Here is an 18559-nt window from a genome sequence, read left to right as displayed (position 1 = left end):
GAAATATCAGAATTTGGTAATTTTGCTTGAACTGTTTTGCAAGAAAATTGGGGAGTCTGGAAAAACACGAAATCAACCAGGGGGTGGGGGTGGAGTGAGGGCTGGGGATAAAAACATTTTCATTCCTAATAAGTGAACAAATGGGAGTTCCATCAACAACTAGACACCAGATTAGTGTCAAATGCTAACAAGCACCTACAAGTACTTAAAGATAACATCAGAAAACAGTTAGAGGGAAATGGGAAACAACTGAAAATAATTAAAGGTAAAATATGGGCCAATACTAATCACATTAAACTAAACTCTTCGCGCACAGGCCATGAAGGCCCAAAGGTACAGACTGGCCATTGTGTCGTCTTCACCCCATAGGTGTCACCGGATTCGTATATGGAGGGGCATGTGGTCAGCACACCACTCTCCCTGCCGTATGTCAGTTTCCGACACCGAAGCTGCTGGTTCTCAATCAAGTAGCTCCTCAATTTGCCTCAAAAGCGCTGAGTGCACCCTGCTTGCCAAAAGTGCTTGGCAGACTGGATAGTCACCCATCCAAGCGCTAGCCTAGCCCGACAGCGCTTAACTTCGGTGATCTGATGGAAACCGGTGTTACCACTGCGTCAAGGCCATTGGCACTAATCACATTACAGAAACGAAAACCTATTTGAAGACTAGAATAAATGTGAATGATATTGAACATAGTCTTTTTGTTGAAGAAAAGCATTAAATTGAGGTAACCTATTATATTCTTCTACAATATAAGGATATAAACCATAGTGTGACACTACATGGCCTTGCTGCAGTGATAACACAGGTTTCCATCAGATCACTGAAGTTAAGTGTTGTTGGGCTTGGCTTGCACTTGGATGGGTGACCAATCAGTCTGCCAAGTTCTGTAGGCAAGTGGCGTGCACTCAGCCCTTGTGAGACCGGTGGAAGAGCTGCTTGACTGAGGAGCAGGAGCTCTGGTCATGTAAACTGACAACAGCCAGAGCATACAATGTGCTGACTACATGCCCCTCTTCATCAGTGGTGCCTTTTGGCTGATGATGACACAGTGGTCAAATGGTACCATTGGGATTTCCAAGGCCTGTTCGAATGGAGCTTAAATTTTTAAGTGACACTAGAACTGAACAGTGCTTATGTTGACATAACTTCACCAACCATAAACCTATCTATTGTTCAAAATAGCAAAACTTCAGATTACACATACAGAAATATTACAAAGCAATAGTAGTCAAAGCAGAACTGTATATTGAAACTGTATGTAGGACAAATGATAATAGTATGTTTATCAGGAATGAGACTCACAATAATAAGACTTTGCCTGCAGTAGATTTTTGTGAGAATTTTGACTTTAATAATGATTTGACTAAATTGAAAAAGTACAAGATTTAAAAGTATGTGCAAAGACAGTGTTGCTAATAATGTGGTCATTTGCAGATTCACAGTAGGTCTAGTTAAAGAAAAGTATATGTCTTTCTTGGAAATATGTGGTGAAGGTACTGAACGGGAAAGTGTTAAAACATATAGCCAGGATAGTGTGTGAACCACATGAGGTCCAATCAAATGACAAAGATAGGGACACTAATAAAGATATCCCCAGAGGGATATGAGTTCTGTTTGTGATCTGGATATGGTGAACCCAGGGCCTCGATGCTCAATCAGTATTAATTCTGAAATTTCTTTTTGCCGTGGCACATGATTTCTTCAACTCATCTATTTAAGCTTTCAAATCATCTTGCACTATCAGTCTGCCACCCTCTCTTTAGTAGGTAAGAAATGATTCAGTAAAAGTGCAGAGATAATGTGTTGTTAATCTCACAATTGTCAGAAGCGAAAAAAAATATTTGTGACTGAAGTGGAAAAAAAATTCTGAGGTTTTGAAATAAATATTGTCTGTTACTGCCTACGTTCAAAACTTTTTCGATATGAAATACCATTTATTGCATTTTGAATTTCATGAAGTTTATGTGAAGAAAACTTCATTGTTTGTTGAAAATTTTTATACTCCTTTCAAACGAAACTTACATTTGGTCTGGTTTATTTAGACAAAACTGAGGTACATTATATTTAGGTTATCTTGAAACATGTAAAAGTAAATGGTTATGAATTTTAACTGCTGTTGGAGGACTTCTGTGCAATTTTCAGAAGAAATTTGGTTTTCACAAGATGTGAAGTCAAATTTAAAATTTTACTGTTTTTTTTAATTGTGATTGCAAACAGCTGGTAAATATGGGTATTGTGATAAGATCTGAAGTACTAGTGAGACAATTTGATAGCTATGGGAAATGGAGGTGTTAAATTTTTAGCAAATTTTTACAACTTTGTTTCTAACCTTGTGTTATGGTGGGAGGAAAGTCTAGTAGAGAAAGAGGCTTGTTAGACCATAAGAGTAAACAAATTATGGAAATTAAAAGCTATGTGAATACTGTGAGACATTTGAAGCTTAAGTCACTATTAGATTAGATTAACTTTCATTCCAATTGATCTATAGTGAGGAGGTCCTCCAGGATGTAGAACATGTCAGAAAAACAATAATACGTGACAGATATTTACAACTAAAACAAATAAGCTAATGTACCTTCCACAGGTCCCAAGTGGAATGATCGTCCTTTTTTTTAACTTTTATACTTGAAGTACATTGGTAATGTTCATAAAGTTAACTGAGGACTACATAAACATATTTTGTTTATGCGCTTTTGTGACAGAATACTGTATGTGGGTTTGGGGAATGAGTAAAGTGACTCTGTTCTATCTATTGTGGTAATTTCATTTGTAGTTATGTTTATAATTTTATGGCATAGTTTCTATGGGTATGATTTATTTATGGTAAATGAATTTCAGTGGGTAACTTTATTATAATGACATAATATGGGCATGTTACTACGATGATCTATTTGAAACATTAAAAGTGATGTTATAATTGACTATAAATAAATATCATAGGCACTCTGGCACATGTGGTACCCCACCAAAGCTGCTGTGTGAGCACATGTGACAGAGCCTGGGAAGAAGGCTGCAGATGTCCAAGTATGTAACTACAAAAAACACATAGCACATAATCATATATACAGTTATGCTATTCCATGTGTCTACTTTACCTGTGGGGGACACCCAACATCAGAGTTAGGGTTCTGAAGCGAATCCATAAATATTACATCCAGTATATCATGCAGATTTGGATTCACTTACATTTGTTGTGGATGGGAATCCACCAACTTCACATCCACAATACTATATCTAGATGGATTCAACCACATTTGGTTTGAGAGTGAATCCATCTGCATCACATATGGAATAGTATAAGGAAGTGGATTCACCTATGCTGTTCCTGAAGAGAAGAAAATGGTCACTCCATTGTAAGAGAAGCAGTCATGTGAAATAGTGTAATTGTATGTATAGTTAATGTCATGTGTCTTTCCTGTGTAGGAATTTAGACATATGCAAACTGCTGCCTTGCCTCTGAGAGACAGTCATACAGCAGTCCTGGCAAGGTACCATACATGAGTGCCACAGCACCTATGATATTCAATTCAAGCAGGTGCATGACTGTCAGCAATGCCATTCTGAGCCTTTGTGATCTGCTATGGAAAGATTTTGTCATAGAAAACTATGTGTTGATGCGAAAGTAATGTGATGTGGTTGCTGTTGCTGTGGGAGCAGGTACACAACTTGCTTTTGGAAAGCTATCCATACTGTATCATGCTTGAGGATGGAGAGTAAATTCGCCAACTGCATTTCCCCCATTTAGTAATTCAAGCATGCACTGTGTGCATGATATTTGCATGGCTTTTTTCTGTAACAATAGTTTTAGTTACTGCAGTGTGATCTGACTAAGTTAACTCTACAGTATAGGAAATGCAGGTACTGCAAATTTTTTAAAATAAAATAAACTTTTTTTGGCACTGCACCTAATATTAAAAGATATATTTAATCATTGAGGACAGAGGGCCAGTAAAGAAGATGTCCACCTTGTTTTTTTACTAATGTCCACTAGCAGTATTCTCCCTTGTGTATGGCATGAAGTGGAACAAGAGCAGTGTGGTGGTACTATCACTGCAGCACATGGGTCAGGTGACACCTCACACAAACACATCATTTGGAGCATATATAAATATGATAAGGTCCTAATGTACAGGTGTGGGATTAAGTCTTTGTAGAATTATCAATATTTATTTTATAAATTTGCAGTTTGTGATAAATGAAAGAATAAACTTCAAGATGTGCACCATACGTTTGACATTCCTTATGTATCACCAGCATCTGATACCATTCTTTTTAATGTATCCCCACAAAAGGTAATATGAAGCCATTCAACATGTGCAATTTTGTCATATGGCTATTATATAAATAAATTGTTGATAGTGTACAGTAACCAGCCACATACTGGTTTCAGGTTACTTTATTCAAAAGTGCCATTAATGATTTCAAATTTTTTACAATACATCATCAGATGGGATTTTCATGCTTTCATCAATACATATTACACATTGGCTTAGCTGGTATATTAGCAGACATTTACATCAACCATGTAGAACAAAAATACTTCTCAACTAATCACAAACAAAATAATATACTACAAAAGGCATATTGATGATACAATCCTGATTTTCGATGGTACAAACATTGAAACTGATACATTGGCAACAGACCTCAGCAAAATGCATAAAAATATTAAATTCACATTTGAGCTTGAAACAAATAAGAGCATAAATTTTCTTGATCTAAAAAACTGTAATGTTGACCATAAACATCAATCAGTTTATCATCTACAGGGAATCCACCATCACAGACGTCACCTTTGGCAACTCCTCATGTCATCCCAGCCAACACAAAATGGCATACTTCAGAGCCATGATATCCAAATGCAGAAAGTTTCTATGAATCACACAGATCAACAGAATGAAATCAGTGTAATTAAAACAGTTGCCCACAATAATATCTATGACCACATAATAATATACAAACTCCACAACAAAATAAAAACAAATGCCACAGCTCCAGAGAACAGCAGTTCACACAGCATTCAATCAAAAACAAATCAGCCTTCTGTAGAAGCTGAACCTAAATATACTGTTATACTATTCACAGACCCAATAGCATACCAAATTGCAAACTTATTTAAAAAGGAGAATATTAATATTAGCTTCTCTACTAACAATAAATTACTGGAAAAAGTGATCCATTCTGTAAATCTTTCCAAGGATTCCTACAGTAAATCAAGAATATACAAGCTCCAATGTGATTCATGCAGAAAATTCTACATTGGTCAGACAGGCAGAAGTTTGCAGCATAGGTACAAAGAGCACCTTGATGCCTTAAGGCTTGGAAACGTGAATAAATCTACATTTGCAGCCCACATTGCAGAGGAAAACCATTCAGTGATAACAATGAAAGCAATATGAAAACATTACATTTAGCAGAAAAATGAGCCACTATGAATAGATGCTGACATGCTAAAGAAACTGGTACACCTGCCTAATATCGTGTACGTCCCCCACGAACATGTAGAAGTGCTGCAACACGACATGGCATGGACTCAACTAATGTCTGAAGTAGTGGTGGAGGGAACTGATACCATGAATCCTGCAGAGCTGTCCATAAATCCATAAGAGTACGAAGGCATGGAGATCTCTTCTGAACAGCATGTTGCAAGGTATCCCAGATATGCTCAGTAATGTTCAAGTCTGGGGAGTTTGGTGGCCATTGGAAGTGTTTAAACTCAGAAAAGTGTTCCTGGAGCCATTCTGTAGCAATTCTGGGCGTTTGCGATGTCACATTGCCCTGCTAGAATTGCCCAAGTCAATCGGAATGCACAATGGACATGGATGGATGCAGGTGATCAGGCAGGATGCTTATGTACATATCATCTATCAGAATCATATCTAGAGGTATCAGGGGTCCCACATCACTCCAGCTGCACATGCCACAAACCATTACAGAGCCTCCAGCAGCCTGAGTAGTCTTTCGTTGACACGCTGGGTCCACAGATTCATTACATTGCCTCCATACCTGTACACATCCATCCACTCGATTCAATTTAAAAGGAGACTCGTCCGAACAGGCAACACATTTCCAGTCATCAACAGTCCAATGCTGGTGTTGACAGGTCAATTCGGGGGAAAAGCTTTGTGTTGTACAGTCATGAAGCATACACTAGTGTATCTTTGGTACTGAAAGCCCATACTGATATTTTATGTTTTGTTGAATGGTTGATATTTGTTGATGGCCCAGCATTGAAATCTGCAGCAATTTGCGGAAGGGTTGCACTTCTGGAACGTTGAATGATTCTTTTCAGTTGTTGATGGTCCCATTCTTGCAGGATCTTTCTCCAGCCACAGCGATGTTGGAGATTTTATGCTTTACCTGATTCCTGATATTTACGGTACACTTGTGATATGGTTGTACGGCAAAATACCCACTTTATCGCTACCTCGGAGATGCTGTGTCCCATTGCTGATGTGCCGACTATTAACACCACGTTCAAACTCACAGAAATCTTGATAACCTGCAATTTTATAGCAGTAACCGATCTAATGATTCTTGATATGGCCAGCCAGTGCAATGTGCTGGTAGTATTTGAGCGGTTGTGAGATATTTCGGTCTTATCAGTGACATTACAGCACAATTTTTCTTAATATCATATTACTTTAGTGTACTCTAGCGGGCGTGTTCTTTAAGCTCAAGGTAAAACAACGGGCCATTGAGGTACCAGCAAACGCGCAAGTATACATGTGCAATGTTTTCTTCGGGTTTATAACGTATAAAGGCAACGCAGTGCAGTAAGTATTCGATTCGAGCACATACGTGTAACCAAGCATTAGGACTGTTTGTTTGGTTTGCAGGGTTTCCGTTGAAGTGAACTAAAATCATGCATAAAAAAAGTCGACTCAGTGGTGGTTTAAGGGAAAGCAACGTCACGAAAAAGAAGTGAGTAAACAAAACTTGACAAATGTTTTACTCAAACTTTTACAAGTGCTTTTGGCGCAAACATTTGTGTTGACTGTAACTCAGTGTGGTATCTGTTGAGAAGCCCACTGAAAACGATCCGACAATAACTGCAGTTAGAAACACCGGCCACGACGACGCCACCGATCATGTCTACGACATCTGCATGGCATACGAAACAGGGAAAGAAATGTCAACCTACACGATCTTCGAGAAGGTAAATAAAACTTCGTATGACATGGGAAACTTCGCAAACCAGACACTGAGTGATAAAGAAAAACGTCTAATTCTTGATATGGTGCCGTTACAGCTCTCGCGACTACTTCCCAAAGATCCCCACCAGAACAACAGGTGTTTTTCAACGTCGTATTATGTTTCATTTTCTATGTATGGATCAGTTAATGGTTTTTGTTGTGTTATTTCAAAATTCTTGGTGCTGTTTTCTTAGAAAAGGAATAATGTACGGTGTATGGGTAACTGGGACTGGAAGCACTTTTCAGAAAGAACTAAAGAACACAGGTTCTTGAGTGGCCATATGGAAGCATGTGCTGTGTACGAAGTTTGGGAAAAAAAATGACACTGTTGACAAGAAAGTAGAAAATGATATTCGTAAAGAAGAGTTACTTTGGAAAATGGTTCTTACAAGGTTATTCGATATCATACTTACTCTATCAAAAAGTTCATCGGCTTTGAGATGACATCGAGAGAACTTAAGTCAGAAGGAAGGATACTACGCAATTTTCTGTCCGTTGCAGTGCTTGTCTCCCGGCGTGATCACATTTTGCGGCAAATTTTGGCTATGCCCAAAGTTCATCGTTTTCACTTCAAAGAATTATTTTAAAAAATGATTTTTGTTTATTTTTTCGACTTGTTGCATTTGAAAACATTTTCAAAATCACACCTTTTTGTTTTTAGAATCTGTAAGGTATGTGAGTCCAAAAATTCAAAATGAAATGACTGTGTGCTTATTAAACAAACTTGAAAATAAGCTGCTAGAACAAATTAGAGCATCACTGTTTTTCGCTATCATAATGAACATAATACAGGATATATCGAAGGTAGATCAGCTAAGCATTGTTCTGAGATATGCAGTAATAACCAGATCAGAAAATGGAGAACCAATCGATATAGATGTAAAATAATTATTTCTAGGTTTTAATGCAGTCATCAAACATGGTGCAGCAGTTTTAATCAAGCAGATGACTAAATTATTTTTTATTGACAAAATTAATGATTTAAAAAAGGCTGTGGGCAAGGTTATGATGGAGCCAGTATGAAGAGTGATGTTTATAATTGTGTACAAAAACAGATTGAGAATATTTTGAAAAACTGAACTTCTGCCGGATGTTCGAGTCGTTCTTTCGCGATATTTCGAGAGTGTAACTCGCTGTCTTCTTCAGGTGCTACCCGAGAATGGTCCTTGGGCCTCGCATGGCAAATTCGCGAAACTTCATGCTCTGGTACGTTGTAGGATGGGCGGATCACGCCTTTCTTCGTACTTCTCCCTGGGGGTGTTTTATGTGGTCTCTCATTTGGGATCTTCATCTTATTTGCATGGCTGCTCAGAGGTCTTCTTTGCTCGCGTTGCGGCGTTCCGTTATACCAGCAACTGGTCTGGCCATCTTGTGGTCTGGCGCCAGTGCAGTTGGTTGCCCAAGTCGCAGATGAGGGCGTTCTCCCACGTCCACGCGGCCGCGTAAAAACGTTGCGCTGCTTGCCGGAATCGGTGTTTTAGCAGCGGGATTCCTGCCATTTTGTGGAGTTTTCCGGTGCTGAAGTCTCGTGGCAGGTGAAGCGCTAAACTAAGCTCCTTGTTATGGACCGTCTGCAGCTTTGCAATTGACGAGTCGGCCGTGTTGACCCACATCACAGCAGTGTACTCTAACACTTGCCTGATTAGTGTCAGGTACAGAGTAATGCCGCAGTGTGGGGGCAGGGTCGTCGCTGGGTTGAGTAAGGGGTATATAGTAAGCACAGTCTACTAGGCGCTTTACCCCTTACTTCCCTGAGGTCCTTGGCTGAATCGAGTCTGGTATTTATGCCTGTAAGGTGCTGGGCGTTCCCTAGTCGGTCTGCGCATGGCAGACGCATTCGAGTGTGGTATGTCACAGCGTGCGAACATGCTGGCCCTGTCAGTTGCTCCACCGATGACGACTCGGCAAAGGTGGAAGGAAAACGATCTGTTGATGACAACGGCAAGGGACGCGGACATGGCAATGGATTATTATACAGACGCGTTGGTCTAAGACGACGCTGCTCACCAATCAACTGTGTCAACAGCACAATTTCGACGGAACGAAGCGACCCTGGGCCTGGACAACACAATGTGGCGGCCACCGATGAAAGTTTCATTCATCTGCTGAAGAAGAAGTAGGCGAAGAAGCAGGCCAAGGTTGAAGCACCGGTCATGCCTGTCAGCAACCGCTATGACGTCATACAAGATGGTGGGGCGGCGCAAACGGATACTGCGGCACCACAGCAGCACAACAGCAGCAACAGCAGCACAAGATTCCACCAATAGTGATGCAATACCCAGTCACTTATCGAAAGCTATACGATTGGCTGACAAAAAATTTAAATCAGTGCTTTAAACAGGCTTGAGGAGATAAGCTGAAACTAACTGTGATGGCTACTGACGATTACGTGAAGGTTATGGACATGATGGGAGCAGGGGACATACCTTGTTACACGTTTCCCATCGTTCAACCACCATCTCTGAAGTGGTAATTTAAGGCGTCGTCGACTCTTTACTGAACAACACCCTGAAGAGTGAACTGCAGTCACTTGGATTTGCTGCAACTGTTGTGGACTTTTCATCGAATGCCTGGCATGCAGCAAAAATCAGGACTTCGTGTGGTGGTCTTACCAGACCCACCTGAGAATCGAGACATCTTTAAAAATTAGCAGAATCTTTGCATTGGCTGTTTCTGTCGAGAAGCTTCAGAAATCAAGAGGCGTGGCTCAATGTTTCTGCTGCCAAGGATTTAATCATGTGACCCGCCTCTGCACTATGCCATTTTTGTGTGTGAAGTGTGGAGGACCACATGACAGTCACCAATATCCTCAACCCAAAGAAGGAGCTACTCTGTGGAGGCAGTCTCCCAGCAAGTTACCGTACATGTCAGAAACACAAAGATGCCAGCCGACACCAAAGAGGATTACCTCTTCCCAATACCAAAACAAAACGAGCTGGGAATCCTGTCATCAGAAGCATACCTGCCAGCAAACGATTCACTGATGCACTGATCCACTGACGCAACGAGGTGTGGCATATGTCCATCAACCTATTTTCATCGCCAAACTGTTGGGGTCTGACAGAGTACGTGCTCTGTGGACTAGAGTTTTGAGCACTCTGTTCTTCAGTGCCGGATGGTGGCAACTGTTGGCTTGCAGGTATAAGCCAGTGTGTGTGTGTGTCTGCGCTACACATTGTGCCCAAATGTGCCATCAGCCTTCCTCTTGACTAATACCTCAAGGAATGGGAGTTGTCCATCCTTCTCTAGTTCCATTGTGAATGTTATATTTGGGTGGCGTGAATTTTGATGTTCCTGAAAAGCATTTAGTTTCTCTCTGCCATGGGTCCAAATGACAAAGGTATCATTCACATATCAAAAAAGCACGTGGGTTGATATGTTGCCAATGTAAGTGCCTCCTCTTCAAATCTTTCCATGAATAGGTTGGCAATCACTGGTGATAGGGGCTGCCCATTGCCACTCCTTCCTTTTGCTCATAAAATTGACCGCCATATAGCAAGTATGTCAAGGTTAATATATGCCTGAATAAGTCGAAGAGAGCTCCATTGAACTTCTCTCCAATAAGATCGAGTGTCATTCAGTGGTACATGGGTGAAGTGAGACACCACATAGAAACAGACTACTATGTCAGAGTCCACAATGTGTAGTTGCCTCAGCCATTGTAGGAAGTCCTCCGAATTCTGAATGTGGTGCACACATTTGCCCCACATGTGATGTCAGCATCTTCTTTAAGTATTTGGCAATAGGATAGGTGGCAGTGTCGATATTGTTGACATAAGGTCGAAGAGGAATCCCATTCTTGTGAACTTTCGGGAGTCAATACAACGTAGGTGGTACTGGCGCTTTGTGGGGTGTCATACGTTGGCCAGACCACTAGGACTGTGGACATCAGGTGTAAAGAATACCAGAGGCACACAGACTCAGATAAGAAACCAAAGATAGCAGAACACTGTCTAAGCTTGGTCACTTGATGAACTACAATGGCACCAAGATTGTCACACAGACCCTAGATATTGGGACAGTGACATTAAAGAGTCCATCAAGATGAAGATCATGGAGAATCTCATAAACCATGACGCTGGATACCAGCTCAGTACGGCCTGGGATCTGGCTCATGAACTTCTGAAAGCTCAACGCAAAACACATTGAAATTTCACAAGAAACAGGAGTGGGGACCTTGAAAGCAGCCAGAAGACAGAGCACCAGACACTACAGATTTATCCTGACACTCCCGAGATGACGACCACGAACCTAGAGGACGACCGAGTCGGGTGCGGATGGCAGTCGGAACAGCAGCGACCACATGGGACCATGGAAGCTGGGCCTGGCTCGTGTGGACCGCGAACGGGACACTGACACGTCGCAGACCAGCAAGAAATAGAAGTGGAGACCAAGGGGATAGCCAGGATACAGAGCACCAGACACTACAGATGACGACTGCGACACCAGAGTGCGGACGAGGGCGCGAACGGCAGAGGGAACACTAGCAACCAGAGAGGACCATGGGAGCCGCGTCTGGCGGGCGCGGACATCGGAGCGAACACCCGATGCGACGCAGACCGACTAGGGAGCGCCCAGCACCTTACAGTACCAGACTCGATCCTCCCAAGAACCCTTCTCGGGTAGCACCTGAAGAAGACAGTAGTTTGCACCACGGAAATTTCGTGTGAGATTGACGCGAACATCTGGCAGAAGTCCTGGTTTTCAGAATGTCAACAGATCGCTGGGAAAGCTTGAAGAATTACATCAGAAGACTCTATGGGGAAGAGATGTACCGCAACATCAAGACACTGGCCATGCTTCATCAAAGGAAAGGGAGAATACTGAGTTCTTTCAGTTTTCTGCTGAGTTGCCGAGAGGGAGAGTTAGTTCCAGTATTTTCGAGGATCAAACACCATGTCAATTCCAGAATGGCGAACAAGATCAAACAATGAGCTAGACTCGCGCTGGTAAGGAAGAGAGTGCATGAAACGCACCATCGACTAGATGTGACGCCCGGGGAGTTGCTGTATATCCATGTTTCCACAGCAGCTTCCCTGACCAAACAAGAATGGGACCAGGTTGATGGCGCCTCCTGGTCTCAAGCAGAATGCATCAGGAAGAAGTCAACGGCGTGCCAACCAGCCAAGTTTGAGCACCTCAACTACAAGGAGCATCAGAATGAGGACATGTGTATGGTGATCAACATGAGTGACAAGCAGCTCGACGAGGCAACCTTAAAAGTACTCAGAAAAGGTCTCAACTTTGCAGTGACACCCAGGAACGTGCCTGTCACAGCTTTCATCAGTGCAGTTGGGCAAGCGAACAACACACCACCATCCAGTATGGCTGAAGAGATATGTAGAGAGATGTACAGGGCGCTCACCAACACCAAGCCACAACATCTCAAGCGATGAAAGGTTGTCACTCAGGCAGCTCTGTGAGGATGACAGCATTGTGGTGATGACAGCACACAAGGGGAACTCCACACTCATGCTAAAGAAGACAGATTATGACAGAAAAGTGCAACAACTTCTGGAGGATCCTACATACAAGCCAATAGGAAGTCAGCCCATGGACAAAGTGGACAAAAAGACCAGGCCTCTGCAGAAGTAGACAGGCCTGCCTGAACAAGTCATCAAACTGCTGCGTTCCAAAGCGCCGGTACCACCTAGGCTTTATGGAATCCCAAAAGTTCACAAGAATGGGGTTCCTCTTCGAGCTATTGTCAACAATATCGACGCTGCCACCTATCCTACTCTGACGCAACTACACATTGTGTACTCTGACATAATGGTCAGTTTTGATGTGGTGTCTCACTTCACCCATGCACCACTGAATGACTCACTCGATCTTATTGGAGAGGAGTTCAATGGAGCTCTCATCGACTTATTCAGGCGTATATTAACCTCGACACACTTCCTATATGGTGGTCAATTTTATTAGCAAACGGAAGGAGTGGCAATGGGCCGCCTCTATCACCAGTGATTGCCAACCTATTCATGGAAAGATTTGAAGAGGAGGCACTTACATTGGTAACATATCAACCCACGTGCTGTTTTAGAAATGTAGATGATACCTTTGTCATTTGGACCCATGGCAGAGAGAAACTAAATGCTTTTCAGGAACATCAAAATTCACGCCACCCAAATATAACATTCACAATGGAACTAGAGAAGGATGGACAACTCCCATTCCTGGAGGTATTAGTCAAGAGGAAGGCTGATGGCACATTTGGGCACAATGTGTAGCGCAAACAGACACACACTGGCTTATACCTGCAAGCCAACAGCTGCCACCATCCGGCACTGAAGAACAGAGTGCTCAAAACTCTAGTCCACAGAGCACGTACTCTGTCAGACCCCAACAATTTGCCGATGAAAATAGACCACTTACAGTTCGTGTTCAGTAAGAATGGATTCTCATCTAGAGACATCCAGAAGGCACTTTGACCTTCTACTCAACCACAGAATCTAGTAGAAGAACCAGAAGATGCGATGAGGGTGGCATACTTGCCATATGCCGGACTGATCTCTGCTAAGATCAACAGAATTCTCATGAAACATTACTTCAAGAGCGTATTTTGTCCACCCACTGAGATTGGGACAATATTGGGGGATGTATAGGATGGGGTAATGGAAGCCAGGCATTTACAACATACCATGCGAGTGTGGGATGTCATACATCGGACAGACCACCAGGACTGTGGACATCAGGTATAAAGAACACCACAGGAAGAGCAGACTCAGACAGGCAACCAAATTAACCATAGCAGAACACTATCTAGAGCTTCTTCACTCAATGAACTACAATGACACCAAGATTGTCACACTGACCCCTAGATATTGGGACAATGTCATAAAAGAGTCCATCAAGAGCAAGATAACGGAGACTCTCGTCGCCTGTGACACTGGATACCAGCTCAGCATGGCCTGGGATTTGAGTCTTGAACTTCTGAAAGCTCAATGCAAAACAGCGAGATTTCACAAGAAACAGGCGTGGGTCCGATAAAACAGCCACGAGACAGAGCACCAGACACTACAGATTTGTTCTGACACTCCCGATATGACAACTACTACCCTAGAGGACGTCCAAGTCCTGCGCGGACAGCGGTCGGAACACCAGTGACCAGAGGGGTCCATGGTAGTCGGGCCTGGCGTGCGTGCACTGCGAACAAAGCAATCGATGCGGCGCGGACCAGTTTCGCAGTGCCTAGCAAGAAATAGAAGTTGAGACCAAGGAAATAACCAGGATACAGACCAAATGCGAAGTATGTACATTGCGCCAGTCATAATTTGAATTTAGTGATAAATGATGTCATTAGCATTTGTGTGGAAGTACGAATTTTTTTCGCAACAATGTGAATCTTGTGTAATTTTTTCGAGAATAACATTAAGCGCTGGGATCTACTGTCGAAGTTCACTGGCGAATGAGAAGCCACTCTAAAAAAATTTAATCCAATTACATGGTCTAGTGAAGTTAATATGACATGTACAATAAAACATCCTTTGATAAAAGAAATGCGTTATCAGAAAAAGTACTGAAGAGTTTCAGTAAAGATGATTGTAAAGAAGGAGAATGTATTAAAACAGAAATGCAAAATTTCGAGTTCGTATTCCTTTGCGAATTCATGCTATTGAATGACATCAGTTATGCATCAAAAATTTTACAAATCGTTATATCGATTTGGACAAAGGAAGCAGAGCTTCAGCAGAAGTTTGGAAAAATTGATGTTTTATAGAAATGATTTCGAATCATTCAAGTGCAAAGCCAGTGAAACTGCAAAAACATATGACATAGATCCCAGTTTTCATCAAAAACGGGAAGAGAAATTAAAAAAAAAAACATTTTGATAAACTAGCTTCCGACCACCCATTTCGAAACAGGAAAGAAATATTTAATGTTGTTGTTGTTGTTGTTGTTGTTGTTGCAGTCGTTGTCGTCGTCGTCGTCGTCGTCGTCTTCAGTTCTGAGACTGGTTTGATGCAGCTCTCCGTGCTACTCTATCCTGTGCAAGCTTCTTCATCTCCCAGTACTTACTGCAACCTACATCCTTCTGAATCTGCTTAGTGTATTCATCTCTTGGTCTCCCTCTACGATTTTTACCCTCCACGCTGCCCTCCAATGCTAAATTTGTGATCCCTTGATGCCTCAGAACATGTCCTACCAACCGGTCCCTTCTTCTTGTCAAGTTGTGCCCTGAACTCCTCTTCTCCCCAATTCTATTCAATACCTCCTCATTAATTATGTGATCTACCCATCTAATCTTCAGTTTTCTTCCGTAGCACCACATTTCGAAAGCTTCTATTCTCTTCTTGTCCAAACTATTTATCGTCCATGTTTCACTTCCATACATGGCTACATTCTGTACAAATACTTTCAGAAACGACTTCCTGACAAATCTATACTCGATGTTAACAAATTTCTCTTCTTCAGAAACGCTTTCCTTGCCATTGCCAGTCTACAATTTAATGTTACTATTTTGAAAAATGTACTAGACACAGTAATAGCTGAGTTAAATACACGTTTTATCACCTTGTTCAATATAAACTGACTCCAACATGGGCTGTTCACCAATTACGTAAGGAAATTGTAACTAAATATGCAGTGAAGCTTACTGACAATTAGCGATCGGAAAACGTAGCTGCGAACGAAATCAGGCTGATCGGTATGGCGCAATGAGTTCACAGTTCACTAGTTCAGCAAGAGTGAGTTGCCATCACTGACAATAGCCTGTCTCCCCGCACCTCTGTGTCATCACGTAGGCGCAAGTTCTGACTTGACTGTTCCCAGTGCGCTTTGTGGCAAACAGCTGAGTAAGGTCTGTTTCACACACTGGTGACGGTCACTGGTAATTGTGGTGAACACTCCTGGATCACCGGTGTTGGACACTGCAGATATTGCCAGCTGATTAGTTAGTGAAATGGACTCGAGCAGGGAGGAACTTTTGTTAACACTTGTAACGTGCGGTTTTAGGCGCTACAGTCTGGAGCCGAGCGACTGCTACGGCCGCAGGTTCGAATTGTGCCTCGGGCATGGATGTGTGTGATGTCCTTAGGTTGGTTAGGTTTAATTAGTTCTAAGTTCTAGGGGACTGATGACCTCAGAAGTTAAGTCGCATAGTGCTCAGAGCCAATACTTGTAAGCAGGAGGAGGAGGAGGAGGAGGAGGAGGAGGAGGAGAGTGAAGACAACCATTCATTACACGTACATCCACTGCTACGTGATTTGCTGGAGAAAGGATTGTTTTCTACTCTTTATGTCGACCTGAGACAAGATGAGAAGCAGTTTTTTTCAGTATTTTCGAATGTCGGAAACTTCGTTTGATGAACTGCTAGGACAAGTGAAAGAAGCAAAGGAAAAACTTCTTGTCACATTAAGGGGAGTCGGAAGGCAAGTGGGCTTCAAAAATTCGATTTTTAAATTTTAGCATATTTGAAATGCCAGGTCTTTCCTGCGTGAAACAGTTTTTGTTTTATATAAATACGACAACTTTTTCGTGAGATATGATGGTTTTCATGACGCTTTCTGCAATCTGGCATTTAAATGCCACGCCCTCGTTTTTGCTCCATACAGGTATAATGCACAGCATTCTTTTACTCTTTGTATATTATTTCATGCTTTTATTGTTTTATCGCTTCAATGTTTCCTACCCTATATCTACAACAGTCTAACATAACAGTCGCGACACTTCGCCTCGATTTTGTTGCCTACCGCGCCAGCAGCGCCCCAAGCGGCCAGTAACTTAAACTGTGAGTTCGGCGAGATCGTGAAAGCGAATAGCGGCAGTTTATTTTGATTTCTACAATGGTTTTTACAAGCGGGAGTGTTTGTAGCGCAATGAAATGCGGCAACAACAGGAAGAAGACACCACAGCTGTGTTTTTTTAGGTTTCCTAAGGATCCTGAGAGGTATATAACATCATGTTACTAAACTGTACTGTCAGGATTCACTTGCAAACTATATGTATATTAATGATTAATGTTTCGTTTTAGGAGCAGAAAATGGCTAGTTAATAGCAGACGAGAAGACCTTATGACAAAAGACCCTGTTTAACTGTATAATAATATTAGGTTTTGTTCGCTACATTTCGAACAAAACCAGTTCATGAACGCAGACAATAATGAACTCGTGTGGAATGCAGTACCCACACTGTTTGACATCCCAAATAAGCCACCTCAACAGACGAAGAGGAAACTGCCACAAAGATTCGACAATCCATCTAAAGCTGTGAAACAGTCCTATGACAGAAGCTGCCAGTTCAGCTCTCGATGTATCAGTGCCAGATTCATGTGAATCGTCAACACAGGCCTGCTTTGACGATGAAGTGGCTATTAAATGCAGTTATTCGTGTCTTACAAAAGCGTAATGTTTGGTATGTATTTCATTCACTTCTGTTGTTAGTCACTTATTTTCCTTGCTTCCTTCGTGTGATGACATTTTTTTGTTAGGACCTTGTTCACCAACAGATTTTTTGAAAATTATTCAAATATTTGGTTTTGCATGAAATGTAATGTAATCAGATCATAATGTTTTCAACATATTTCACCCACTATTTGGCAGTTGCTTGTCCCACTTAGAATAATATAAAGATGACGGTCGTACTTGTGGCAACAGGCGACCATGACAAACACAGTAGGCCTACAGAATGATAAATGAACTGTTGATCGCTTTTGCATGTAGAGGTACATGTCTGTGCTTCTTACGTGTGAATCTGTGTGTTTATATTCTTTTTATATCAACGAGGTAAGCTGCAATTCTCTCCAACGTCACAAGTGTTTCTTCACGAATGTGTTGTAGCTTGCCACTCGATTCATGGTTTTTGTCACTACTTGTGCTTATTTTAGAATCATTTTTAGACACATATATGCCTTCTGATACTACACAAACCCTTGGAGGCAAGAAAATAACTCAAATATTTCGTAAATTACGTAGGAAGTGGATGCAAAACAGGCATTATCCTTACGACGCCTCTGATGTTCACCTTACTCGCCGCTTGGAGCGCTAGTGTCGCTCCATCTGTCGAACGGTAACAACTTTTACAGCAGTGAGTGTCGCGACTGTTATGTTAGATTGTGATATCTACCATCGATACTCGTTTTTCCGATCGTGTTTGTTATTGTTTTCGAGCGATAATGGTTGTACTTAGTGATTTTTGTTGTGAGTGAAATACGTGTTGATTTGTATTTTTTTTGGTTCCGCGTGTTTTCAAAAAAATGCCGCAAATAAAGAAATTCTCGCCTAAATTAAAATTCAGAGGAAATAAATACGTAACGGTAAATGGGGTTAGTGGGTGAAAGGACACAAGAATGTTAGGCACAAAGAAAATCAGCACATCAAGAAAGAAACTTCAGTGTCTTCAAGGCATATCCTCCCAGTCAC

The 18559-nt window shown here is 41.7% G+C and overlaps 1 protein-coding gene across 1 annotated transcript in view; it reads left to right on the top strand.

The window, feature by feature from the left end:
* The window catches only part of LOC124722450 (aquaporin NIP1-4-like), a 53509-nt gene extending 40914 nt beyond the window's left edge, over nt 1-12595 (top strand). Inside the window, exon 4 of the mRNA XM_047247611.1 lies at nt 12231-12595. Coding sequence (XP_047103567.1) covers nt 12231-12595 — 365 coding nt within the window. The remainder of the gene's footprint in view (nt 1-12230) is intronic.
* Nucleotides 12596-18559: the final 5964 nt, after the last annotated feature.

Source organism: Schistocerca piceifrons, chromosome X, assembly GCF_021461385.2.
Source record: "Schistocerca piceifrons isolate TAMUIC-IGC-003096 chromosome X, iqSchPice1.1, whole genome shotgun sequence".
Taxonomy (NCBI): domain Eukaryota; kingdom Metazoa; phylum Arthropoda; class Insecta; order Orthoptera; family Acrididae; genus Schistocerca; species Schistocerca piceifrons.
This window is presented reverse-complemented; position numbering and strand designations above follow the sequence as displayed.